The sequence below is a fragment of the Manis pentadactyla genome, chromosome 10 (assembly GCF_030020395.1).
Source record: "Manis pentadactyla isolate mManPen7 chromosome 10, mManPen7.hap1, whole genome shotgun sequence".
Classification (NCBI taxonomy): Eukaryota; Metazoa; Chordata; class Mammalia; order Pholidota; family Manidae; genus Manis; species Manis pentadactyla.
Window position 1 is genome coordinate 63,565,879 of NC_080028.1, and position 27,577 is coordinate 63,593,455.

Sequence of the window (27,577 nt, forward strand, 5' to 3'; positions counted from 1 at the left end):
ATGCGCAGGCCCTTATCTGTGACCTGTGGAGTTCTTCTCTTACAGACTGAACTAAGTGAGAGCACTGGGGGATGTGTGTAAGTGGGTTGCTAAAGTGTTTTTTTGTCTTTAGTTTACAGATGGTACGATATTAAATTTGTGATTGCAGTGCTTTGGTGAGAAGTTAGCAAATAATCAGTACACCTGAATAGTTCAAAAGGTCTTGATGCATTTTTATACTTTTCTTATTAGATTAGGACAGTCCTAGAATAAATTGACCTTCCTGAATCTTTGAGATCTGAGGCAACCTTTTCTTGTCTAGCATGAACCTTTGTTCTGTAGAAAGAGTATAAGATCCCAGGAATATGAGAGTATGCTTTAAGGGAGAAGTCGTATCCTCTAACTGAGGGTTTGCGATTTGTCACAGGTGCCATGACAGCAGTGGGAGTGGCCATTCAGCTTTTAAGCCCGAGGTGGCCAACGGAGTCCCTGCTGCTTTTGTGCCTGAGTAAGTGAGAATCCATCTGGGTGAGGTTTCCTGTTTGGGAAAGGGTCATTATCAGACTTATTGACCTGTAAGTTTTCCTCTTTGAAATCAGAGAGGAACATTTTGAGTAACTTGCCACAATAACTATTTTGTCTAATTCCTTTTACTATTTTTCTTTAATATGCATAAAATATACAAAGGCTAAGAGGGTTTGTAGATATACTGAATAACTAAGTATGTAACAAAAAGATCACAAGGTTTGTGCAATGGATAGAATGCAGCAGTACAAAATTTAAGAAAAATGTGAGATTTCTGCCTTTTAGCTTAATTATATTTGAAGAAGAATTGGCTGGGAGGGAAAGAGGCTGGAAATGTGTGTGAAAAGGCTTGGGGTAAGTTACATTTTTTAATTGAGTCAGCACTATGATTTGGCTGCCAAAAAAGCTTAACATGCTCCTACTCTGGGCTAATAGCAGAACAAAGACTAGGAGGAGGCAGGTCAGTGGTGGTCCTGAATGCCTTAGTCCTGCTGTCCACGGAGTGCTGCTGGTTGGCTGTGCTGCCCTGCAAGAGGAGGCAGACACAAACCGAAATTCACACCCACGAAACCATCACCACAGTCAAGATAATGAACATCACCATCACTGCCAGAAGTTTCCCCATGCCCCTTGGTGAAGCCTTAGAATCTCCCTCTCATCCTGTCCCTGTTGCCAGGCATCCATTGGTCCCCATTCTGTCACTATGGATTTGTGTGCATTTCCTAGAGTATATATAAGTAGAATCATACTTTCAATTTTTTAAATACTGAGCTTTCCCTTTCTGACTTTGTGAGACATGTTTAGCTGAATTAACAGTAAAATTAACAACATTATCCTTTTTAATTGTGTCAGAACGATTTGTGACTGTGGATGAAGCCTTAAAACAATGTTGGTGCCTTTCAGTAGCACATCTGTGTTTTCCCCTTTTATTTCCCTGTTAGGCCTGGGCCTCTGAAGAGAGGCCTCAGTTCCCAGAGCTCAGATGGCGAGCTACATAAGAGACCCTGCACCTCTGCTGTGAGCTGCTCGAAGGGCACGTGCGCATGTGGCATCCGTATGTCCAGCTGCAATGCCATTACCAGTTCCTACACTTCTACTGGAGGCATCTCTCAGGTACACACACCTGGTGGTTGGCAGAAGTGGGTTCTTTGTATTTATTAGTTGATTACGCAGTGTTTACTAGCCACCTTCTGTCAGATGCTGAGATCACCTCTAAGCTAACAGCAGTTACCAACCCTTGAATGATCACTATGGAACAGTGGAACAAACTAGAAAGCCCAGAATGCCTATGTGGAAACCTGATACAAGACAGAGCCATTATTATAGATAAATAGACAGAGGAAGAATAATTCAAAAAATGGTACTAATTTGATTAAAAAGGTAAATTGAGTCTGAATTGCATTGGGTTGTAAATTCATCCTCTAGGCACTGGGAATTTAATGAAAGTTTTAAAAATAAGTGGTTATAATTATTTTTTAGAAAGGATGTAGTGTAGACTGGAGAACAGATCAAGTTTTGCTACCAGAATGACTTGGGTTCAAATCTTGGCTTTGGCACTTAGTAGCTATAGACTCTTGGGCAGGTAAATGACTTAAACTCTCTTTTTCTCATCTCTAAAGGATTGTTGTAAAGATTGAGGGTAATGTTTGAAAAGCACCCATTACAGTGCTTGTCAGTAAGCAGGCACCCAATATATAGGAGCTGGAAAAAAAGTAGCACATGCGTGAAGGTGGTTTTTGAGAGGAGAAAGAATTTGACATAAGTTTTCATCCATACAGAAGGCTCTTAGAGTAATATAAATGACACATTAATGATAAATGACAAATATAGGAGATGAAGGCCCTGGCCAAGCAGTTATGACAATGCAGAGCATAATAGTACGAAGCTTTACCTGGATCTATTCTCCACTAGGCCCTCTGCTGAGCACTGTACACACATTTCCTCAATCAGTGATCACAACAGACCTGACATACATAGTCATTGCCCCTTCTTACAATTTTACGTCAAATGTCATACATATACAAAAGGAAGGAAAAATATCATAATGAACCTCCATGTGGCTCCAGCAGTTGACAGTGTTTTGTCAGTCCTGATTCATCAACACCCCCACCCCAAATTGGTTTTCCTCTTGTGTTTTAAAGTACAAACACGTTGTTTCACCTGTAGGTACTTAAGTGTATTTTTAAAACTTTTTGAACATTAATAAACATAATGCCTCTATTCCTCTGAATAATAATGACTTAATGTTAGTTATTACCACTCCAATTTGCCCTTCTTACCCTCCCTGTTTTATTACAGTTACTTTGAATCAGGGACCAAAAATCAATTCATTGTGTTTGGTTCACATGTCTCTTAGACTCTTTTTTTTGAGCATTAAAGGTATTTAATTAATATATGTAACAAAAAATCTAAAGGTAAGGTTGTACACTTATGGAAATAATGATTTTTGCCTACTTCATAAGATAGTTGTGAGGCAGTACATGTAAAGTGTTCATGCGTCTACACTGTTCATAGTAAGCATTCAAGAAGTGCCACCAAAATAAATACCGAAATTTACATTTCAGGGGACTTAATTCACACTCAGAGCTTCAGACTTAACATTATACAAGGTTGTATCTGATGGCCTAACAAGCACGCAGGGTAAAAATAATCAACTTTTTAACAGGCCTGGGCCGATCTAGGATGCTCAGAGCGCCGGGCCGGGGGCGGGGCGCCAGGGTGCCGATGGTGGGCGGGGCGAGGGACGCGCCCTCCACCGCCCGTCGGTCCCCCGGGGGCGGAGCCCGCGTTCCAACGGCCCGCCACGCAGCCGCGCGGGAAGTCGCCCCCGCGTCACGGGCAGCTGCGGGGTCGACCACGGGAGGCGTGCGTGCACCGGGGCCTCCGCCTTCCCGGGAGCGCTGCTTAGGCCGGCCGGCCGCCCCGGCGGCCTCCCCGCGGTGGCAGAACCCCTCCGCGGCCCTGAGGCGCGCCAGACACAGCCCCGGGGTGCGCGGGCCCCGCCAGGATGTCGGCTTCCCCGGGTGCCGGGCCCCAGCTCCCAGCGCCTCGGCCTGCCCGAGAAGCCACAGCCGGCAGGTCGCCGGCCTCACAGCGCCGCCTCCCCGGGCGCTCCGGGCCCCGCGCGGCCAGAGCCCCCCTGGCGGCCTCCAGTTGTCAGGCTCACCCCACGGGAGCCCAGGGAACGCTGTCCCCGCGGCCGCTGCCTACTCCAGCGCCGCAGGCGCGGAGCACACGGGCTGGGGCGGCGGCCGCGCGCGCCCTCCCCCACTGCGGGGACGTCAGGCCTCTCTTAGACTCAATTAACAGTACTACTACTACGCTTTTTCTTACTTTTGAAAAGTCTGAGTCATTATGTTCTATAGAATTTACTACATTCTCGAATTTGTTTTCGTCATGGTGCCATTTTGACAAGTACTCTATCCCTGTTTTCCCTGTAAATGGGCAGTTGGCTCCTGAGGCTTGATGAGTTTCAAGTTCAGTGATTTAGGCAGAGGTGCTGCTGTGCACTTCTGATCGCATCACATCGGGAGCACGTGCTGTGTGGTTGCCTCCCACTGGGCTCAGGTGTCAGTCTGATCCTACACTTTATTGTTCCTATGAGCTTTTCACCTGCTGATTTTAGCGGCCATTTATCACCTTTGTCTATGTCCATTGTGGCAAAATGGTGATGTTCTAATTCTGTCCTTCCTTCTGCATTTGTTAACTGAAGGTCTGTGTAATTCTACATAGAAGAACAAGCCCTATCTATAGGAGTGGCAGGATAATAAGCAGGTACTGATGCCGTAGTTAACTCCAAAGGTGACCAGTATGATTCTTGCTGTGTTATCTTTATGAACTGATGATATTTTATAAACATTTCATGATCCTCAGTATAGTGTAGCTGCTCTTTCTGATGCAACTTTGCCAACTTTGGCCAATGACAGCCCTTTCAAATACTGGCAATTGACTCACTTTTCAGAAGCCCCGCTTCACAAAGAAATGTTTTTTTAGTCACTTGAAAAGGAGACTTTATATACAGTGATGGATTAGAGCCACAGAATTATGTTGAAGGTCAGATCCTATGTTATTCCCAAGGGTCAGTCACGTGACTTGTGTTTGGCTTTTAGCTCTGGAAGTGGCGTCCCAGTGCCTCGCCCTTCTCCAGCCCAGCCTCGTCCTGCTCACAGACACCAGAGAGGCCAGAAAAGAAAATAAGGTAATTGGTGATTTGTTGTGTGGATTAATGAGAGGGTGGGAAAGGAAGGAAATTTACTTGGCTCTTAGGCTTTCTGAGACTCTGATTTGGAGAATCAAAACGGTTCACATCTAAAGGGCAGAGACGGTGCCACCCTGAATCGCTCTCGTCTCTTGCAGTCGTCACACAGTGTGACCACACCAGCCTCTGCTCCCCCTCATGCTGCAGCGTGAGGGGCTGGGGCATAAGGGGAAGGGCTTGCACGGGACAGAGTGAACAGAGTGACTGATTGGGGTGGGCAGCAGGCTTAACATTCTAGACCCCAGCTGACCCCCTAGGTGCCCTACTAGAATGCTGCTTTCTTAGAGATAGAGGTGTGACTAGGACTCTCAGAAACTTGGCAGGTTGTATGTAAGGTTCTGAAGATTGTTTTCTGCTTGTTTTAAGACAAAGGTGTCTCTATGGCTTCTGTGAACTGCCTCCCTTCATTTCTTTAGGAATTTTCTTTGCTTCTTTTTGTTGTCTTGACACACTGAGATCTTAGTCATGGTTGTTCTAGACTTTGGTCAGTTGGTAGTTAGGAGGGTGTAAGAAGTTATCCAGTGCTTTTCTAAACTTAATTGTGCCTCTTCCTCCTACAGAGAAGAGGACGGTCCTCAGGGATCTGGCTCTTCCACTCCGCCGGTAGACAAGGAGTCCCAGGGAGAACAGGATAAGTTGATGAATGCATGGCATGTGTTGGCGGTAGTGTATGGAGGGGCGCATGGACCACAACCCACTGGAAACACGTACTAAGCCTTGATTTGTGTGGGGCTTGGTAGTCACGGAGAGAGACGTTCCTGTCCTTCGGGGTTTATGGTCTGGTAAGGGAGAAAGGTTGCCCAGACTTGTATAGCATAACCCAGGCCACCTGGGGGGTTGGGGGTAAGGTAAGCCTAGGTGGGGGAATCTGAGCAGACCAGGCAATTTCTGTCCAGTAAGCAACCATGTGCACGCATTTGGAGCAATGACCACTTCACGTCATCTTGACTGTTAGAAATAATTTTGCCAACACCATCCAAGAGCCCAAACTATAGAAGATAGAATCTCAGAGACACCTAATGAAAGTTCAGTATTAAAAACTAGGCTGGATAGACAAACCTCTCCATTTCTGGAAGAGAGCAGGAAGAAAGTAAGTCTGATACTTTATTTGCAGATACAACCACATGTAGGGAGCAGAACTCCTGGGATTCTCCAGTAACACCCAGCAGCTCCCAGCCACGCAGACGCAGGATTCCCCTGGTGCCCTCCAGGTGAGGGGTCCTGCTGATCTTGGTATGGTCTGTCCACCCACCCCTGCCCACGCCAGTCTGGCTCCCCGGCGTCTCAGGAATGGAAGGGTCAGTACAAGTTTCTTTCCTTCCTTCTGACTGGCTTGGCTTCTCCTTTTTCTCTTGGTAGCCTCCAGCTCCCTGGATCGGCCGCTCAATCACGGTCGAAGAGTATTACCAGGAGAAGCAAGCTCAGTCATAGTGGCTGAAGAGGATCTTCGAGGATAAGACTGGTAAGGAGTATGGGTTAATTTCACACTCCAGAGATGGTTCCCAGAGTCATATTTGTTGACTCCTGAATCCCTGGCCCAGCAAGGTTTCTAGAGCACCAAATACCATCATGTTTGAGATACCATAGTTGACATTTTCTGTTCTTCTTCCTAGAATCTGCTGCAGTGGCAGTGTTGGGTGGGAGGCATTGTGTATTTTACTCCGTTCTTGTCCCCACCGTGACAAAGAATTGAAGGGCAGAGACACAGTAGTGAAGCAGGGTAAAAGTTTTATTTAAAGTTACTTAGCCAGAAAGAAGTGCAGGTGACCTCAGAGAGGGAGGAGTGCCCTGAAAGGTTGGAGAGAAAGAGTTTAAGATTAAAAGGTCACACACTTAGAAAGTGTGGGTGACTTCAGAGAGAGGAGTGCCCTGAAAGGTTGGGAAGAGTTGAAGTTATGCACTTAGGAAGTGCAGGTGACCTCAGAGAGAGGAGTGCAGCACCCTGAAAGGTTGAAAAGAGGGAGTTTAAAGTTAAAAGGTTACGCACTTAGAAAGTGTGGGTGACCTCACATAGGAGCACAGTGAAAGGTTGGGGGTTCCCCCTTTTAAGGACTTTTCAGGAATGTGACAGAGAGCTAGGGTGTGGGCTTGTTAAGTGGTCTCAAGTATCTTTGATAAGACATTAAGTTACTCATCAGTCCTCTAGGTAATTCTGCAAAATTAGCTTATCAAGACTGTCTGCCTTTCCTTCAAGGTGGGCAGAGTTATTTGTTTGCTAAAGAGTATGTTAAGAATCTATCTTCTGAAACTTCCTAGTTTTTTTTTTAAATACAATTTTGCCTTTAAGGTGGGATCTCCCTGTCTTTACTTTGCTGTTTATAGGTGGGCCTTTTAGCAGGCTAGAGTAAATCATACAATGATCTAATGGACACAATGAAGACATGGGCTTTGCTCAGATACTTTTATCTGGGGAATATTCAAACCTTCAAGGCCAAGTTTCTCTTGACCTTTTGAGCTTTAACTGATTAAGTCACTAACTCTGAATCTTTTCTGGATTTCTAGATTTAACTGGTTAACCAAGTCCTTTCTAGGGGGCTTTGCTGACCCTGTACTCTTTCCACCCCACTCATATGTATTTCCCTGCCTAACAGCCACGCCCATAGCCCGTTCGCCCCTGCAGACACCTGGCCTTCTGGGCCCTCTTGGCTCTTCACAGCCAGGGCCCCTCCTTGGCCCCTCCCCAGACTCCAGATACACAGCCCCTTTCTTGGGGCTGACCCCTGCCTCTCCTGCAATACCAGCCAGTGACGCCACCAACTCCCTTCAGCCTCTCAGGCTGAGACATCTGCCAAACCCCAGGCCCCGCCTGCTCCAGGCCCCACCCTGAAGCCCAGTGTTCTCTTTGGAACGCTGAGCAGACCACCTGCTAACCCTTCTGCCTCGGCAGTTACTGCTGCGTCTTCAGCACATCCCATATTCAAGCCCATCATTGTGGCTCCACCTAAAAGTGGGAAGGAGGGTCCTGTGCCATCAGCCGTTCCCCATGTCACAACGGCAGCATCTTCCAGCTCTGCCCACACCCCGACTACCAGCAGACTGCCCCTCACTTTCAGTTCTGTTTTTAGCAGCACAGGGCTACCTACATCTTTGCCCTTGTCAACTCCTTCCTTCAGTCAGACAACTACTTCAGGCACTAGCATAAATACCCCTCTGTTCCCTGGCCCGGCCAGTGTCAGTGTCCTCTCAGCAACGGCTTGGGGGACCACCACCAGCACAGCCGCAGACTCCACCCAGAAGCCTGTCTTTGGCGTTGGTGTGAGCATTGTGACCAGCACTGTGAGAAGCATGACCAGCCCCACTGCTTCCACTGCGCAGCCTGTCCTCTTTGGGTCTCCCCTTGCCTCTGCTGCCAGCTCTGCCCAGCCATGGGCTCCATACTCCAGTTTGGCAGGCTCTGGCCACGCCTGCTCCAACAACAGCCATCACCTTCAGCCAGTCCCTGCCCAGCTCCATCCAGACAGCTGCTGGCAGCAGCACCACCAGTTTCGGTGGCTTCAGTGGCACCCTTGCAACCTCCGCCCCCATCTCCCCAAGCCAGCCTGCACTGACATTTAGCAGCACTACCACCCTAGCCTTCAACATTCCCTTTGATTCTGGCACCAGGCCCTCCGTCCCATCCTATCCCGGAGTCACCCCACAGCACACATTCGGGGCCACTGACAGACAGCAGATGGGGACTGCCAGCCAGCACTGGCCCCCAGCTTCACCAGCTCCTCTCCTTTTGGAAGCTCAGCAGCCCTGGTCCCATGCCAGCCAGCCTTTGGCAGCACTGTGTGGTCAGGTTTTCGTCGGTTGAAACCCGCAGCCTCTCTTTTTGGCACCATCTCCAGCACACAGCCAGCCTTTGACAGCACCACAGCTGTTTCCTCCAATTTTTTTATTTTGTGATATCATTAATCTACAATTACTTAAGGAACATTATGTTCACTAGACTCCCCCCTTCACCAAGTCCCCCCCACATACCCCATTAGTCACTGTTCATCAGCGTAGTAAGATGCTGCAAAATCACTACTTGTCTACTATGTGTTGTATAGCACTCCCCATGCCACCCCCCCACATTATACATGTTAATCATAAGGCCCCCTTTCTTCTTCCATCCCCTTCTCCCTCCCTTTCCACTTATCTTCCCCAGTCACTTTCTGTTTGGTAACTGTTAGTCCATTCTTGGGTTCTGTGATTCTGCTGCTGTTTTGTTCTTTCTATTTTTCCTTTGTTCTTATACTCCAGAGATGAGTGAAATCATTTCGTGCTTGTCTTTCTCCACCTGGCTTATTTCACTGACCATAATACCCTCTAGCTCCATCCATGTTGTTGCAAATGGTAGGATTTGTTTTCTTCTTATGGCTGATTAATATTCCATTGTGTATATGTATCACATCTTCTTTATCCATTCATCTACTGATGGACACTTAGCTTGCTTACATTTCTTGCCTATTGTAAATAGTGCTGCAATAAACATAGGGGTGCATCTGTCTTTTAAAAATTGGGCTGCTGCAGCAACATGGATGGAGCTGGAGGGTATTATGCTCAGTGAAACAAGCCAAGCAGAGAAAGAGAAATACCAAATGATTTCACTTATCTGTGGAATATAAGAACAAAGGAAAAACTGAAGGAACAAAACAGCAGCAGAATCACAGAACTCAAGAATGGACTAACAGGTACCAAAGGGAAAGGGACTGGGGAGGATGGGTGGGTAGGGAGGAATAAGGGTGGGGGAGAATTAGGGGGGTATTAAGATTAGCATGCATGGGGGGGTAGGAGAAAAAGGAGGGCTGTACAACACAGAGAAGGCAAGTAGTGATTCTACAACATTTTGCTATGCTGATGGACAGTGACTGTAAAGGGGTTTATAGGGGGGACCTGGTATAGGGGAGAGCCTAGTAAACATAATATTCATCATGTAAGTGTAGATTAGTGATACCAAAAAAAAAAGGGGGGCAGTTCCTGTGTGGTAACCTCCAATGCGTTCTACACAAGAGTATAAAGGGCATATAAAAGTGTAGGCAAAGGGTCTGTTTGTGTTTATACAGAGGATCAAAGCCTAATTGGGCTACCCCGAAAATGAACTAAGATACGATATGAAAAAGAACTTCCAACATCAGCACTCTCTGGAAGACTCATGCCAGAAGATGATCATCAAAAAACCCCAACAAAGATCCACGCACTGCTACAGCTGTAGATGCACTCATCCCACCAGTTCCTGGACTTGCCATGGGAATGAGGAAGGAGATATCTAAGCTGGCCTGTGCATACAGTAAAACAACAAATTTGACTGGATCTATACTGTTCGAACTCAATCAATAATTAGGAGAAGTGCAAATTGTAGCGTTCCAAAATCTTACAACTACAGACTATTTACTGTTAAAAGAACATAAGGGATGTGAACATTCCCCAGGAATGGGTTGTTTTAATTTGTCTGATTTCTCTCAGACTGTTCAAGTTCAGTTGGACAATATCCACCATATCATAGATAAGTTTTCACAAATGCCTAAGGTGCCTAACTGGTTTTCTTGGTTTCACTGGAGATGGCTGGTAATTACAGGTATGCTTTGGTTATGTAACTATACCCCTATTATGTTAATGTGTGTGCGCAATTTAAGTAGTAGCTTAAAACCTATACATGCTGAAGTTACTCTACAAGAAGATATGTCAAAGAAATAATCAATCTTCCCAGGTTTTCTGCCGCCTGCTACTTCTATAGCTTTTCTTCTTCCTTCCTAATTACAACCCTTAAATAGAATTTGTGCCTCATATCAAATTTACCGAGTATCATAATTCTTCCAAGTGGTAAAGATACCTCAAGACAAATGCTGGGCATAGAAGCTACAGGGCATAAATATGCAAAGAAATAAAAAGCTAACCATTTCAAACAATAAGGCTTCTCTCTCACTTACCAACTTTACATTTCCCTGTATGGCCCCGGAAGATGACTGGTTAGCCAGAGACGGGTAAGATTCCTCAAGGGAGGAACAACCTAAGATAGGCACAGTCGCAGGGGGGTCATCAGGTGAGAAATTGGGGATCAACAGAGGTGAGACTTAGAACCTCACCCCCCCATTCTGAGAGGAATCTTCTGCATACGTGGATGTTTTATTGCCCTTGTCTAGCTTGGATTAACACGTAGTCTACAGGCACACACCTGATCATCTACATTTGCTCTCTTACAACACTAAACTATGTTTTCTACCTTTATCTTGTATCTACCTACCACTTCAGCATTTTATTAAAAATAATAATAATAAAGAGAGAAATGTGGTATCCACATATAAATCAAGTATAAAAATCAAAGAGTATTCATATTTGAACTGACTGTTTATAGTTCATAATGCATGAGCAAAACCGAAGGTTTCTGTGATGGCTGCCCTTGTACTGTTCACCATGTAAAAACTTATTCACTATGTAAGAATTTGTTCTCCATGTAAGAACTTGTTTGTTATGCCTCAGAAGATTGGAGACTAATGAAAATTAGGCTTGGGGTGGATTAATGATTGTGCATTGAGCATTGACTCCCTTATACAGAATTTTATTGTTGTTAACAACCATTTGATCAATAAATATGAGAGATGCCCTCACCAAAAAAAAAAAAAAAAAAGTATACACTTCCAATGGTAAAATAATAAGTAACCGGAATGTAATGAATATAGTCAAGATATTATAACAGCTTGGTATGGTGATAGCTGGTACCTAGAATTGTCATGTATATAAATGTTGAATCACTGTGTTGTACACCTGAAACTAATGTAATGTAATACTGTGTGTCAACTACCCTTCAATAAAAAAATAATTATCTACAAAAAAAAAAAGAATATTACTGTTACCAAGAGAAAACAAGACAAAATGAAAACATGGCTAAAACAAAAAAAAAACAACAACAAAAATTGGGCTGCTGCATTCTTAGGGTAATTTCCTAGAGGTGGTATACCTGGGTCCAGTGGTTTTTCTATTTTGAATTTTTTGAGGAACCTCCATACTGCTTTCCACAGTGAGCGAACTAAATTACATTCCCACCAGCAGGGGTGGAGGGTTCCCCTTTCTCCGCATCCTTGCCAGCATTTGTTGTAGTTTGTCTTTTTGATGGTGGCGATCCTTACTGGTATGAGGTGATAACTCATTGTGGTTTTCATTTGCACTTCTCCGATGACTAGCGATGTGGCACATCTTTTCATGTGTCTGTTGGCCATCTGAATTTCTTCTTTGGAGAACTGTCTGTTCAGCAACTCTGATCATTTTTTTATTGGATTATTTGCTTTTTGTTTGTTGAGGTGTGTGTGCTCTTTATACATTGTTGATGTCAACCCTTTATTAGATCTGTCATTTATGAATATATTCTCCCATACTGTAGGAAGCCTTTTTGTTCTATTGATGGTGTCCTTCCCTGTACAGAAGCTTTTCAGCTCGATATAGTCCTATTTGTTCATTTTTACTTTTATTTCCCTTGCCGGGGGAGATATGTTCATGAAGAAGTCACTCATGTTTATGTCCAAGAGATTCTTATGTTTTTTCTAAGAGTTTTATGGTTTGATGGCTTACATTCAGGTCTTTGATCCATTTCTAATGTACTTTTGTGTATAGGGTTAGACAATGATCCTCGTTTCCTCCTCTTTTGCAGCTACCACCTCAGGCTTTGGAGCTACGACCCAGACCACCAGCAGCGGTAGCAGTAGCTCAGAGTGTGCCAGCACAACATCATCCCAGTTCACATCCAGGGTGTCACCAGGCCCCGCTGCCAGTGGGGACTTTGGGATGAGCGTGTCAGCCCCCCACAGCAGCTCCACCAGAGGGGCATTCAACTTTGTGGCAGGATGGAGTGGGAGAACTGGTGGCACGGCCCCTTTCTGGGGATGCTTGAGTCAGAACTCCCTTGGTGTACCTGGCCAGAGCACACTGTTTGCCGTCTACGTGGCCAGCACACCTCAGAACACGTCTGTGCTTGTAGGTGAGATTTGGAATGGGCTCGGTCTGCAGAGCCAGGTGCTGTTTTAAGTGCCAACACAGTCTACACTCTTGGAGCTCTACGCTGTGGTGAAGAGACAGATGTTATCTGTAAACAGCATCAGGTAGCTGTGTAACTCATGACCAGAGGAGCTATTTAGGTAGGCAGTGGGAGCCTTTCTGAGACAATAGCAAACTGAGGCCATGGCTGTAGTTCCAGAGTTGGGAACAGGGACAGCGGCTGGGGGTGAGGGCGTTCCAGGCACAGGAGCAAAGGCCCAAAGTCAGAGACGAGCTTATGTTTTCATGAGCAGAGAAGAGCCAGGTGTGGCTAGAGGTTTAAAAAGGAAAGTAGGATAAAATGACGTTAAGAGACAGGTAGTAAGGAAGATCATTCATGGCCTTTTAAAATGTTTTTTATTTTTTGGTATCAATCTACAATTACATGAAGAACATTATGTTTACTAGGCTCCCCTCTTCAACAAGTCCCCCCCACGAACCCTATTATAGTTGCTGTACATCAGTGTAGTAAGATGCTGTAGAATCACCACTTGTCTTCTCTGTGTTGCCCAGCCCTCCCTTTGCCCCCACCCCACATTATATATGCAATTTGTAATGCCCCCTTTCTTTTTCCTGCCCTTATCCCTCCCTTCTCACCCATCCTGCTCAGTCCCTTTCCCTTTAGTCCGTTTCAATAGGTAGTCCATTCTTGGGTTCTGTGATTCTGCTGCTGTTTTGTTCCTTCAGTTTTTCTTTGTTCTTATACTCCACATATGAGTGAAATCATTTGGTACTTGTCTTTCTCTGTCTGGCTTACTTCACTGAGCATAATACCCACCAGCTCCATCCATGTTGTTGCAAATGGTAGGATTTTTTTTCTTCTTTTGGCTGAATAATGTTCCATTGTGTATATATACCATATCTTCCTTATCCATTCATCTACTGATGGACATTTAGGTTGCTTCCATTTCTTGGCTATTGTAAATAGTGCTGAGATAAACATAGGGGTGCATCTGTCTTTTTCAAATTGGGCTGCTGCATCCCTTAGGGTAAATTCCTAGAAGTAGGATTCCTGGGTCAAATGGGATTTCTATTTTGGCCTTTTTAAGAAAGCTCCATACTGTTTTCCACAACGGTTGGACTAATTTACATTCCCACCAGCAGTGTAGGAGGGTTCTGCTTTCTCCACAACCTGGCCAACATTGGCTGTTGTTTCTCTTTTGGATGGTGGCGATCCTTACTGGTGTGAATGGATATCTGATTGTGGTTTTAATTTGCATTTCTCTGATGACTAGTGATGTGGAGCATCTTTTCTTGTGTCTGTTGGCCATCTGAATTTCCTCTTTGGAGAACTGTTCAACTACTCTGCCCATTTTTTTTTTTTTTAGGTATTAATTTCTATTTAACAAAATGAAGAACTATATGTTTCTTTTTTGTATTTTTTAAATTTTGTTATCATTAATTTACAATTACATGAAGAACATTATGTTTACTAAGCTCCCCCCTTCACCAAGTCCACACCACACACCCCATTACACTCACTGTACATCAGCATAGTAAGATGTTATAGAATCACTACTTGTCTTCTCTGTGTTGCACAGACCTACCCATGGCCCCCCGTACATTATATGTGCTAATCATAACAACCCCTTTCTTTTTCCCCACCCTTAGTCATCCCTTCCCTCCCATTTTCCCCAGTCCCTTTCCCTTTGGTAGCTGTTAGTCCATACTTGGGTTCTGTGATTCCGGTGCTGTTTTGTTCCTCCAGTTTTTCTTTGTTCTTATATTCCACATATGGGTAAAATCATTTGGTATTTGTCTTTCTCTGCCTGGTTTATTTCACTGAGCATAATACCCTCTAGCTCCATCCATGTTGTTGCAAATGGTAGGATTTGTTTTCTTCTTATGGCTGAATAATATTCCATTTTGTATATGTACCACATCTTCTTTATCCGTTCATCTACTTATGGACAGTTAGGTTGCTTCAATTTCTTAGCTGTTCTAAATAGTGCTGCGATAAACATTGGGGTACATCTGTCTTTTTCAAACTGGGCTGCTACATTCTTAGGGTAAAAGTGGAATTCCTGGGTCAAATGGCATTTCTATTTTGATCTTTCTGAGGAACCTCCATACTGCTTTCCATAATGGTTGAACTAATTTGCATTCCCACCAGCAGTGTAAGAGGTTTCCCATTTCTCCAGAACCTTGCCAACATTTGTTTTTGTTTGTCTTTTGGACAGTCACCATCCTTATTCGTGTGAGGTGATATCTCATTGTGGTTTTAATTTGCATTTCTCTAATAGCTAGCGATATGGAGCATCTTTTCATGTGTCTGTTAGCTGTCTGAATTTCTTCTTTGGAGAACTGTCTGTTCAGCTCCTCCGCACATTTTTTAATTGGATTTTTTGCTTTTTGTTTATTGAGTTCTGTGAGCTCTATATACATTTTAGATGTCAAGCCTTTATTGGGTCTGTCATTTATGAATATATGCTATACTATAGGGTACCTTTTTGTTCTATTGACGGTGTCCTTTGCTTTACAGAAGCTTTTCAGCTGGATATAGTCCCTCTTGTTTATTTTTGCTTTTGTTTCCCTTGCCTGGGGAGATACATTCATGAAGAAGTCACTCATGTTTATGTCCAAGAGATTTTTGCCTATGTTTTTTTCTAAGAGTTTTATGGTTTCATGACTTACATTCAGGTCTTTGATCCATTTCGAATTTACTTTTGTGTATGGGGTTAGACAGTGACCCAGTTCATTCTCTTACATGTACCTGTCCAATTTTGCCAGCACCATCTGTTGAAGAGACTGTAATTTCCCCATTGTATGTCCATGGCTCCTTTATCTTATATTAATTGACCATATATGTTTGGGTTAATGTCTAGAGTCTCAATGCTGTTCCACTGGTATGTGGCTCTATTCTTGTGCCAGTACCAAATTTTCTTGATTACTGCGGCTTTGTAGTAGAGCTTGATGTTGGGGAGCGAGATCCCCCCACTTTATTCTTCCTTCTCAGGATTGCTTTGGCTATTCCGGGTCTTTAGTGTTTCCATATGAATTTTTGAACTATTTGTTCCAGTTTGTTGAAGAATGCTATTGGTAATTTGATAGGGATTGCATCAAATATGTATATTACTTTGGGTAGGATGGCCATTTTGACGATATTAGTTCATCCTAACCAAGAATGTGGGATGATTTTCCATTTGTTAGTGTCCTCTTTAATTTCTCTTAAGAGTGTCTTGTAGTTTTCAGGGTATCGGTTTTTCACTTCCTTGCTTAGGTTTATTCCTGTGTATTTTATTCTTTTTGATGCAATTGTGAATAGAATTGTTTTCCTGATTTCTCTTTCTATTGGTTCATTGTTAGTGTATAGGAAAGTCACAGATTTCTGTGTGTTAATTTTTTTTTTTACCATAGTAAAATCAAGTTATAGATGTTTATTTATTTACTTATTTTGAGAGGGCATCTCTCATATTTATTGATCAAAAAGTTGTTAACAATAATAAAATTCTGTATAGGAGACTCAATGCACAATCATTAATCAACCCCAAGCCTAATTCTCAACAGTCTCCAATCTTCTGAAGCATAATGAACAAGTTCTTACATGGTGAACAAGTTCTTACATAGTGAATAAGTTCTTACATGGTGAACAGTGCAAGGGGAGTCATATCACAGAAACTTTCAGTTTTGATCACGCATCATGAACTATAAACAATCAAGTCAGATATGATTATTCGTTTGATTTTTATACTTGATTTATATGTGAATCCCACATTTCTCCCTTATTATTATTATTATTATTATTATTTTAATAAAATGCTGAAGTGGTAGATAGATGTAAGATAAAGGTAGAAAACATAATTTAGTGCTGTAAGAGGGCAAATGTAGATGATCAGGTGTGTGCCTATAGAGTAATTATTAATCCAAGCTAGACAAGGGCAATAAAACATCCAAGGATGCAGAAGATTTCTCTCAAAACAGGGGGGTGAGGTTCTAAGCCTCACCTCTGTTGATCCCCAATTTCTCACCTGATGGCCCCCCTGTGACTGTGCCTGTCTTAGGTTGTTCCTCCCTTGAGGAATCTTACCTGTCTCTGGCTGACCAGTCATCTTCCAGGGCCATACAGGGAGATGTAAAGTTGGAAAGTGAGAGAGAAGCAATATTCTTTGAAAAGGTTAGCTTTTTACTTCTTTGCATATTTATGCCCTGTGGCTTCTATGCCCAGCATTTGTCTTGAGGTATCTTTACCACTTGGAAGAATTATGATACTCGGTAATTTTCTATATGAGGCACGAATTCTACTAAGGGGTTGTAATTACGAAGAAAGACGAAAAGCTATAGAAGTAGCAGATGGAAGAAAACATGGGAAAATTGATTATTTCTTTGACATATCTTCTTGTAAAGTAACATAAGCATGTATAGGTTTTAACAAACTACTAATTAAATTGCATACACACATTAACATAACAGGAATACAGCTATGTAACAAAAAAGACCTGCAATTACCAGCCATATCCAGTGAAACCAGAAAAACCGGTTAGGTACCCTAGGCATTTGTGAAAACTTATCAATGATATGATGGATATTATCTAACTGAATTTGAATAGTTTGAGAAAAATCAGACAAGTTAAAACAACACATTCCTGGGAACTGTTCTCTGTATGTTAATTTTGTATCCTTCAACTTTGCTTTATTCCGATATCATTTCTAGTAGTTTTGGAGTGGAGTCTTTAGGGTTTTTTATGTACAGTATCATGTCATCTGCAAATAGTGACAGTTTGAATTCTTCTTTACCAATCTGGATTACTTGTATTTCTTTGTTTTGTCTAATTGCCATAGCTAGGACCTCCAGTACTACGTTAAATAACAGTAGGGAGAGTGGGCATCCCTTTCTTGTTCCCGATCTCAGAGGAAAAGCTTTCAGCTTCTCGCTGTTCAGTATGATGATAGCTGTGGGTTTATCACATATGACCTTTGTTATGTTGAGGTGCTTGCCCTCTATACCCATTATTTTGAGAGTTTTTATCATGAATGGATGTTGAATTTTGTCGAATGCTTTTTTAGCATCTATGGAGATGAAAATGTGGTTTTTGTCCTTTTTCTTCATGTGGTGGATGATAATTGATAGATTTTCGAATGTTGTACCATCCTTGCATTCCTGGGATGAATCCTACTTTGTCATGGTGTATGATCCTTTTGATGTATTTCTGAATTCTGTTTGTTAATATTTTGTTGAGTGTTTTTGCATCTACGTTCATCAGGGATATTGGTCTGTAATTTTCTTTTTTGGTGGGGTCTTTGCGTAGTTTTGGTATTAGGGTGATGTTGGCTTCATAGAATGAGTTTGGGAGTATTGCATCCTCTTCTATTTTTTGGAAAACTTTAAGGAGAATGGGTATTGTCTTCTCTGTATGTCTGATAAAATTCTGAGGTAAATCCATCTGGTGCAGGGGTTTTGTTCTTGGGTAGTTTTTTGATTACCACGTCAATTTTTTTCCTCATAATTGGTTCGTTTAAATTTTCTGTTTCTTCCTCGGTCAGTCTTGGAAGGTTGTATTTTTCTAGAAAGTTGTCCATTTCTTCTAAGTTTTCCAGCTTGTTAGCATATAGGTTTTCATAGTATACTCTAATAATTCCTTGTATTGCTGTGGGGTCCGTCATGATTTTTCCTTTCTCTTTTCTGATTCTGTTGATGTGTGTTGATTCTCTTTTTCTCTTAATAAATTGGGCTAGAGGCTTATCTATTTTCTTTATTTTCTCAGAGAACCAGCTTTTGGTTTCATTGATTTTTTTCTATTGTTGTATTCTTCTCAATTTTATTTATTTCTTCTCTGATCTTTATTATGCCCCACCTTCTGGAGACTTTAGGCATCATTTCTTTTTCCAATTTGAATAATTGTGACATTAGACTATACATTTGCGATTGTTCTTCCTTCTTAAGTATGCCTGGATTACTATATACTTTCAACTTAAGACTGCTTTCTCTGCGTCCTACAAAAGTTGGGGCTTTATATTGTTGTTTTCATTGGTTTCCATATACTTCTCGATCTCTGTTTTAATTTGGTCATTGAATCATTGACTATTTAGGAGCATGTTGTTTAGCCTCCATGTGTTTGTACGCCTCTTTGCTTTCATTGTACAATTTAGTCCTAGTTTTATACCTTTGGGATCTGAGGATTTGATTGGTAGAATTTCAATTGTCTTGAATTTACTGAGGCTCTTTTTGTGTCCTCTATGCTTTTTAATTGGATTATTTGCTTTTTATTTGTTGTGGTGTGTTAGCACTTTATATATTTTGGATGTCAACCCTTTAACAGATCTGTCATTTATGAATATATTCTACCATACTGTAGGATGCCCTTTTGTTCTGTTGATGGTGCCCTTTACTGTATAGAAGCTTTTAAGCTTGATATAGTCCCATTTGTTCATTTTTGCTTTTCTTTCCCTTGCCTGGGGAGATGTATTCATGGAGAAGTCGCTCATGTTTGTCTCCAAGAGATTTTTGCCTGTCCTACTCTAAGAGTTTTATGGTTTCATGGCTTACATTCAGGGGTTTGATCCATTTCTAATTTACTTTTGTGTATGGGGTTATGCAGTGATCCATGTTTCCTCCTTTTTTGCAGGCATCACCTCAGCTTTTGGAGCTGTGACCCAGACCACCAGCTGTGGGACCAGTACATCGGTGTTTGGCAGCACCATCTCATCGCCCTTCACGTCCGGGGTGTCAGCAGGCCCCGCTGGCAGTGCGGGCTTTGGGATGAGGGTGGCTGCCCCCCACAGCAGCTCCGCCACTGGGGTGTTCGGCTCTGCGGCAGGGCACCGTGGGAGAACTGCTGGCAAGAACCCTTTCTGGGGAGGGTTGAATCCAAACTCCCTGGGTGCAGCTGGCCGGAGCACACCCTCTCCCTTCCATGTGGCCAGCACGCATCAGAAGACATCTGGGTTTGTAGGTGAGATTTGGAATGGGCTCAGTCTGCAGGGCCAGGCACTGTTTTAAGTGCTGACACAGTCTCCGCTTTGGAGCTGTATGCTGTTGTGAAGATTTAGATGTTATCACAGAAGTTATCTGTAAGCGGTGTCAGATAGCAGTGTAACTCATAACTGGAGGAGCTATTTAGGTAGTCAGCAGCAGCCTTTCTGAGACAATAGCAAACTGAGGCCATGGCTGCAGTTCCAGAGTTGGGAGCAGGGACAGCGGCTGTTTGTGAGTGTGTTGCAGGTACAGGAGTAAAGGCCCGAAGGCAGAAATGAGCTCATGTTTTCATGAGCAGAGAAGAGCCAGGTGTGGCTAGAGGTTATAAAGGAAAGTGGGATAAAATGACACTAAGAGACAGGCAGAAAGGAACATCCTTCACAGCCTTTTAAAATGTATTTTTTTTTGGTATCAATCTACAATTACCTTAAGAACATTATGTTTATTTGGCTCTTCCCTTCACCAAGTGCCCCGCACAAACCCCGTTAGAGTCACTGTCCATCAACGTAGTAACATGCTGTAGAATCACTACTTGTCTTCTGTGTGTAGCGTAGCCCTCCCTGTGCCCCCCCACATTATACATGCTAATCATAATGCCCCCTTTCTTTTTCCCTGCCCTTATCCCTCCCTTCCCACCACCCATCCTCCTCAGTCCCTTTCCCTTTGGTAACTGTTAGTCTATTCTTGGGTTCTGTGATTCTGCTGCTGTTTTGTTCCTTCAGTTTTTCCTTTGCTCTTATACTCGAGAGATGAGTGAAATCATTTGGTACTTGTCTTTCTCTGCCTCGCTTATTTCACTGAGCATAATACCCTCTAGCTCCATCCGTGTTGTTGCAAATGGTAGGATTTGTTTTCTTCTTGTGGCTGAATTATATTCCATTGTGCATACATTCATCTGCTGATGGACACATAGGTTGTTTCCATTTCTTGGCTGTTGTAAATAGTGCTGCGATAAACAAAAGGGTACATCTTTCTTTCTCAAAATGGGCTGCTGTATTCTTAGGGTATATTCCTAGGAGTGGTATTCCTGGGTCAAATGTTATTTCTATTTTGAGCTATTGGAGGAACCTCCATATTGCTTTCCACAATGGTTGAACGAATTTACATTCCCACCAACAGTGTAGGTGGGTTCCCCTTTCTCCACAACCTCGCCAACATTTGTTGTGGTTTGTCTTTTGGATGGTGGCGATCCTTACTGGTGTGAGGTGATATCTCATTGTGGTTTTAATTTGCATTTCTCTGATGACAAGCGATGTGGCGCATCTTTTCATCTGTCTATTGGCCATCTGAATTTCTTCTTTGGAGAACTGCCTGTTCAGCTTCCCTGCCCATTTTTTTATGGGAATATTTGCTTTTTGTTTGTTGAGGTGTGTTAGCACTTTATATATTTTGGATGTCAACCCTTTATCAGATCTGTCATTTATGAATATATTCTCTCCCATACTGTAGGATGCCCTGTTGTTCTGCTGATGATGCCCTTTACTGTACAGAAGCTTTTAAGCTTGATATAGTCCCATTTGTTCATTTTTGCTTTTCTTTCCCTTGCCTGGGGAGATGTATTCATGGAGAAGTCGCTCATGTTTGTCTCCAAGAGATTTTTGCCTGTCCTACTCTAAGAGTTTTATGGTTTCATGGCTTACATTCAGGGGTTTGATCCATTTCTAATTTACTTTTGTGTATGGGGTTATGCAGTGATCCATGTTTCCTCCTTTTTTGCAGGCATCACCTCAGCTTTTGGAGCTGTGACCCAGACCACCAGCTGTGGGACCAGTACATCGGTGTTTGGCAGCACCATCTCATCGCCCTTCACGTCCGGGGTGTCAGCAGGCCCCGCTGGCAGTGCGGGCTTTGGGATGAGGGTGGCTGCCCCCCACAGCAGCTCCGCCACTGGGGTGTTCGGCTCTGCAGCAGGGCACCGTGGGAGAACTGCTGGCAAAAACCCTTTCTGGGGAGGGTTGAATCCAAACTCCCTGGGTGCAGCTGGCCGGAGCACACCCTCTTGCTTCCACAATGCCAGCACACCTCAGGACACATCTGGGATTGCAGGGAAGGTTTGGAATGGAGTCAGTCTGTGGTGCAAGGCACTGTTTTAAGTGCTGACACAGTCTCTGCTTTTTTTGCTATACACTGTGGTGAAAATTTAGAAGTTATCGCAGAAGTTATCTATAAACAGCGTGAAGTAGCAGTGTAACATATGACCGGAAGAGCTATTTTGATAGTCAGCCTCAGCCTTTCTGAGACAATAGCAAACTGAGGCCGTGGCCACAGTTCCAGAGTTGGGGGCAGGGACAGCGGCTGTTTGTGAGTGTGTTGCAGGCACAGGAGTAAAGGCCCGAAGGTAGATATGAGCTCATGTTTTCATGAGCAGAGAAGAGCCAGGTGTGGCTAGCCGTTTGAAAAGGATTGTGGGATAAAATGACATTAAGAGACAGGCAGAAAGATCATTCATGGCCTCTTAAAATTAAGTTTTTTTGGTAGCAGTCTACCATTACATGCAGAACATTACCTTTACTAGGCTTGCCCCTTCCCCAAATCCCCACCCATACCCCATTACAGTCACTGTCTATCAGTGTAGTAAGGTACTGTAGAATCACTACTTGTCCTCTCTGTGTTGCTCAGCCCTTCCCGTGCCCCCCCCCCATATTATACATGCTAATCATAAGGCCCCCTTTCTTTTCCCCAACCCTTATCCCTCATTTCCCACCCATTCTGCTCAGTCCCTTTCCCTTTGGTAACTGTTAGTTCTTTTTTGGGTTCTGTAATTCTGCTGCTGTTTTCTTCCTTCAGTTTTTTCTTGTTCTTATGCTCCACATATGAGTGAAATCATTTGGTTCGTGTCTGTCTCCACCTGACTTATTTCAGTGAGCATAGTTCCCTCTAGCTCCATCCATGTTGGTGCAAATTGTAGGATTTGCTTTCTTCTTGTGGCTGAATTATATTCCATTGTACATATGTATCACATCTTTTTTATCCATTCATCTACTGATGAACATGTATTTTGTTTCCATTTCTTGACTGTTGTAAATAGTGCTGCCATAAACATAGGGGTGCATATGTCATTTTCAAACTGGCTGCTGTTTCTTGGAGTAAATTTCTAGGAGTGGAATTCCTGGGTCAAATGGTATTTCTATTTTGAGCTTTTTGAGTAACTTCCATATTGCTTTCCACAATGGTTGAACCATTTTACATTCCCACGAACATCGTAGGAGGGTTCCCCTTTCTGCACAACCTCGCCAACATTTGTTGTGGTTTGTGTTTAGGATGGCAGCGATCCTTAGTGTTGTGAGGGGATATCTCATTGTGGGTTTAATTTGCATTTCTCTGATGACAAGTGATGTGGCGCATCTTTTCATGTGTCTATTGGCCATCTGAATGTCTTCTTTGGAGAACTGTCTGTTTAGCTCCCCTGCCCATTTTTTAATTGGCTTATTTGCTTTTTGTTTGTTGAGCTGTGTTAGCTCCTTATATATATTTGATGTCAACCTTTTATCAGATCTGTCATTTATGAATATATTCTCCCATACTGTAGGATGTCCTTTTCTTCTGTTGATGGTGTTCTTTACTGTACATAAGCTTTTAAGCTTGATATAGTCCCATTTGTTCATTTTTCCTTTTGTTTCCCTTGCCTGGGGAGATACGTTCATGAAGAAGTCACTCATGTTTATGTCCAAGAGATTTTTGCCTTTTTGGTTCAAGACTTTTATGGTTTCATGACTTACATTCAGGTCTTTGATCCATTTTGAATTTAGTTTTGTGTCAGGGGTTTAGACAGTGATCCATGTTTCCTCCTTTTTTGCAGCCATCACCTCAGCCTTTGGAGCTATGACCCTGACCACCAGCAGCAGGACCAGTAGCTCAGACTTTGGCGGCAACACCTCATCGCCTTTCACGTCCAGAATGTGAGCAGGTCTCGCTGGCAGTGCGGGCTTTGGAATGAGCATAGCTGCCCCCCACAACAGCTCCACCACTGGGACATTCAGCTTTGGGTCAAGACAGAGTGAGGGAACTGGTCTCAAGAACCTTTTCTGTGGAGAGTTGAATCAGAACACCCTGGGTGTAGCTGGCCTGAGCACACCCTCTACCTTCCACATGGCCAGCATTCATCAGAGCACTTCTGGGATTGCAGGTACAATTTGGAATGGACTTGGTCTGCAGTGCAAGGCACTGTTTTAAGTGCTGTCACAGTCTCTGCTTTTGGAGCTGTACACTGTGTTGAAGATTTAGATGTTATCACAGAAGTTATCTGTAAACAGCATCAGTTGCCAGTGTAACTCATGACCGGAGGAGCTATTTAGGTAGTCAGCGGCAGCCTTTCAGAGACAGTAGAAAATTGAGGCGATCGCCGCAATTCCAGAGTTGGGAGCAGGGACAGCAGCTGGGGTGGCAGGCACAGGAGCAAAGGCCCGAAGGCAGAGACGAGCTTATGTTTTCATGAGCAGAGAAGAGCCAGTGCGCCTAGAGGTTTAAAAAGGAAGGTGGTATAAAATGTCATTAAGAGACACGCAGAAAGGAGATTATTCATGGCCTTAAAAAAAATTTTTTTTTTTGTTTCTATCTACAATTACCTGAAGAACATTATTTTCACTAGGCTCCCTCCTTCACCACGTACCGCACACATACCCCATTACAATCACTGTCCATCAGCATAGTAAGATTCTCTAAAATCACTGCTTGTCTTCTCTGTGTAGCCTAGCCCTCCCTGTGTCCCCGCACATTATACGTGCCAATCATAATGCCCGCTTTCTTTTTTCGTGCTCTTATCCCTCCCTTCCCACCCATCCTCCTCAGTCCCTTTTCCTTTGGTGACTGTTAGTCCATTCTTGGGTTCTGTGATTCTGCTGCTGTTTTGTTCCTTCAGTTTTTCCTTTGCTCTTATACTCGAGAGATGAGTGAAATCATTTGGTACTTGTCTTTCTCTGCCTGGCTTATTTCACTGAGCATAATACCCTCTAGCTCCACCCATGTTGTTGCAAATGGTGGTATTTTATGGCTGAATTATATTCCATTGTGCATATGTATCACATCTTTTTTATCCATTCATCTACTGATGGACATGTAGGTTGTTTCCATTTCTTGGCTGTTGTAAATAGTGCTGCGATAAACATAGGGGTACATCTTTCTTTTTCACACTGGGATGCTGTATTCTTAGAATAAATCCCTAGGAGTGGAATTTCTGGGTCAAATGGTATTTCTATTTTGAGCTTTTTGAGGAACTTCCATATTGCTTTCCACAATGGTTGAACTATTTTACATTCCCATGAACATTGTAGGAGGGTTCCCCTTTCTTCACAGCCTCGCCAACATTTTTTGTTGTTTGTGTTTTGGATGGCGTTGATCCTTACTGGTGTGAGGTGATATCTCATTGTGGGTTTAATTTGCATTTCTCTGATGACAAGCGATGTGGCGCATCTTTTCATGTGTCTATTGGCCATCTGAATGTCTTCTTTGGAGAACTGTCTGTTTAGCTCCCCTGCCCATTTTTTAATTGGCTTATTTGCTTTCTGTTTGTTGAGCTGTGTTAGCTCCTTATATATATTTGATGTCAACCTTTTATCAGATCTGTCATTTATGAATATATTCTCCCATACTGTAGGATGTCCTTTTCTTCTGTTGATGGTGTTATTTACTGTACAGAAGCTTTTAAGCTTGATATAGTCCCATTTGTTCATTTTTGCTTTTCTTTCCCTTGCCTGGGGAGATACGTTCATGAAGAAATTGCTCATGTTAATGTCCAAGAGATTTTTGCCTGTTTTTGTCTAAGACTGTTATGGTTTCATGACTTCTGGTCTGTGATCCACTTCGAATTTACTTTCGTATGGGGTTAGACAATGATCCATGTTTCCTCCTCTTTTGCAGCCACCACCTTGGGCTTCATAGCTACGACCCAGAACAACAGCAGCAGGACCAGTTGCTTAGTGTATGGCAGTACCGCTGCATTGTCCTTCACGTCCGGGGTACCAGCAGGCCCCGCTGGCAGTGGGGGCTTTGGGATGAGTGTGGCTGCCCCCCACTGCAGCTCCACCACCAGGACGTTTTACTTTGTGGCAAGACGGAGTGGGAAAACTGGTGGTACAGCCCCTTTCAGAGGAGGCTTGATTTAGAACTCCCTGGGTGCTGCTGGCTAGCGCACACCCTCTGTCTGCCACGTGGCCAGCACGCCTCAGGACACATCTGTGTTTGCAGGTGAGATTTGGAATCGGCTCGGTCTCTAGTGCCAGGTGCTGTTTTAAGCACCGACACAGTCTCTGCTCTCAGAGCTGTACACTGTGGTGAAGAGACAGATGTTATCACAGATGTTATCTGTGAACAGCATCAGGTAGCAGTGTATCATGACTGGAGGAGCTATTTAGGTAGTCAGCGGCAGCCTTTCTGACACAATCGGAAACTGAGGTCATGGCCGCAGTTCCAGTGTTGGGAGCAGCAGGGACAGCGGCTGGGGGTGAGGGTGTTGCAGGCACAGGAGTAAAGGTCCGAAGGCAGAGATGAGCTCATGTTTTCATGAGTAGAGAAGAGCCAGGTGTGTCTAGAGGTTTAAAAAGGAAAGTGGGATAAAATGACATTGATAGGCTGAAAGGAAGATCATTCATGGCCTTTTAAAATGTATTTTTTTTTTGGTATCAGTCTACAGTTACATGCAGAACATTATGTTTACTAGGCTTCCCCCTTCACCAAATGCACCCCCATACCCCATTACTGTCACTGTCCATCAGTGTAGTAAGGTACTGTAGAATCACTACTTATCCTCTCTGTGTTGCTCAGCCCTTCCTGTGCCCCCTCTCACATTATACATGCTAATCATAAGGCCCCCTTTCTTTTTCCCAACCCTTATCCCTCCCTTCCCACCCATCCTCCTCAGTCCCTTTCCCTTTGGTAACTGTTTGTTCATTTTTGTAATTCTGCTGCTCTTTTCTTCCTTCAGTTTTTCTTTGTTCTTATACTCTACATATGAGTGAAATCATTTGTTACTTGTCTTTCTCCACCTGGCCTATTTCCCTGAGCATAGTACCCTCTAGCTCCATCCATGTTGTTTCAAACGGTAGGATTTGTTTTCTTCTTTTGGGTGAATAATATTCCATTGTGTATATGTACCACATCTTCCTTATCCATTCATCTACTGATGGACACTTAGGTTGCCTCCATTTCTTAGCTATTGTAAATAGTACTGCCATAAACATAGGGGTGCATCTGTCTTTTTCACAGTGGGCTGATATATTCTTAGGGTAAATTTCTAGAAGTGGAATTCCTGGGTCAAATCGTATTTCTATTTTGAGCTTTTTGAGGAACCTCCATATTGCTTTCCACAATGGTTGATCTAATTTACATTTCCACCAGCAGTGTAGGAGGGTTCCCCTTTGTCTGCAAACTCGCCAACATTCGTTGTTGTTTGTCTTTTGGATGGTAGCAGTTCTTACTCTAGTAAGGTGATATTGTTTCCTCCTTTTTTGCAGCCACCACCTCGGGCTTTGGAGCTACAACCCAGACCACGAACAGTGGGACCAGTAGCTCAGTGTTTGGCAGCAGCACCTCATCACCCTTCATGTCTGGGGTCTCAGCAGGCCCTGCTCACAGTTGGGGCTTTGGGATGAGCATGGCTGCCCCCCACAGCAGCTCCACCAGTGGGGCGTTCAGCTTTGGGGAGGACAGAGTGGGAGCAGTGGTGGCACAGCCCCTTTCTGGGGTGGCTTGAGTAAGAACTGACTGGGTGCAGCTGGCCAGAGCACACCCTTTGCCTTCCACATGGCCAGCATGCCTCAGAACACGTCTGTGTTTGCACATCAGATTTGGAATCGGCTTGGTGCCAGAGTCCAGCTCCAGCTGAGATATGGGTCATGAAGGAATGGGCAGCGTCGGCGAGTGAGATGAATGAGGAGACAAAACACCCAATTAAAGTTGTAACATCTCCTGACATC

The 27,577-nt window shown here is 43.5% G+C and overlaps 1 protein-coding gene and 1 pseudogene across 4 annotated transcripts; both read left to right on the plus strand.

Moving 5' to 3' along the window:
• LOC118934882 (nuclear envelope pore membrane protein POM 121-like) lies at nucleotides 1–27,500 on the plus strand (annotated as a pseudogene).
• Nucleotides 5,506–27,248, plus strand: LOC130679105 (putative nuclear envelope pore membrane protein POM 121B). Of its 4 annotated transcripts, XM_057486878.1 has the most exons (8): nucleotides 5,506–5,544; nucleotides 5,877–5,973; nucleotides 6,122–6,224; nucleotides 12,372–12,698; nucleotides 19,318–19,644; nucleotides 21,387–23,793; nucleotides 25,524–25,850; nucleotides 27,116–27,248. In XM_057486878.1, exons 4-6 carry the CDS (start codon nucleotides 12,506–12,508, stop codon nucleotides 21,758–21,760), a joined length of 894 nt encoding a protein of 297 aa, XP_057342861.1. In that variant the 5' UTR covers nucleotides 5,506–5,544; nucleotides 5,877–5,973; nucleotides 6,122–6,224; nucleotides 12,372–12,505; the 3' UTR covers nucleotides 21,761–23,793; nucleotides 25,524–25,850; nucleotides 27,116–27,248. The 4 variants fall into 4 exon arrangements, with proteins under 4 accessions (XP_057342861.1, XP_057342860.1, XP_057342862.1 ...); XM_057486877.1 differs by lacking the exon at nucleotides 5,506–5,544 and having other exon boundaries at nucleotides 5,552–5,973; XM_057486880.1 differs by lacking the exon at nucleotides 5,506–5,544 and having other exon boundaries at nucleotides 5,554–5,973; nucleotides 23,467–23,793.
• Nucleotides 27,501–27,577: the final 77 nt, after the last annotated feature.

Bases quoted from the DNA above. Each gene is read 5' to 3' on its own strand.
- LOC130679105 (XM_057486878.1), top strand. From the start codon at position 12,506: ATGAGCGTGTCAGCCCCCCACAGCAGCTCCACCAGAGGGGCATTCAAC. The intron at 12,699-19,317 runs GTGAGATTTGGA...CCTTTTTTGCAG, and splicing joins GAACACGTCTGTGCTTGTAG to GCATCACCTCAGCTTTTGGA. The intron at 19,645-21,386 runs GTGAGATTTGGA...CCTTTTTTGCAG, and splicing joins GAAGACATCTGGGTTTGTAG to GCATCACCTCAGCTTTTGGA.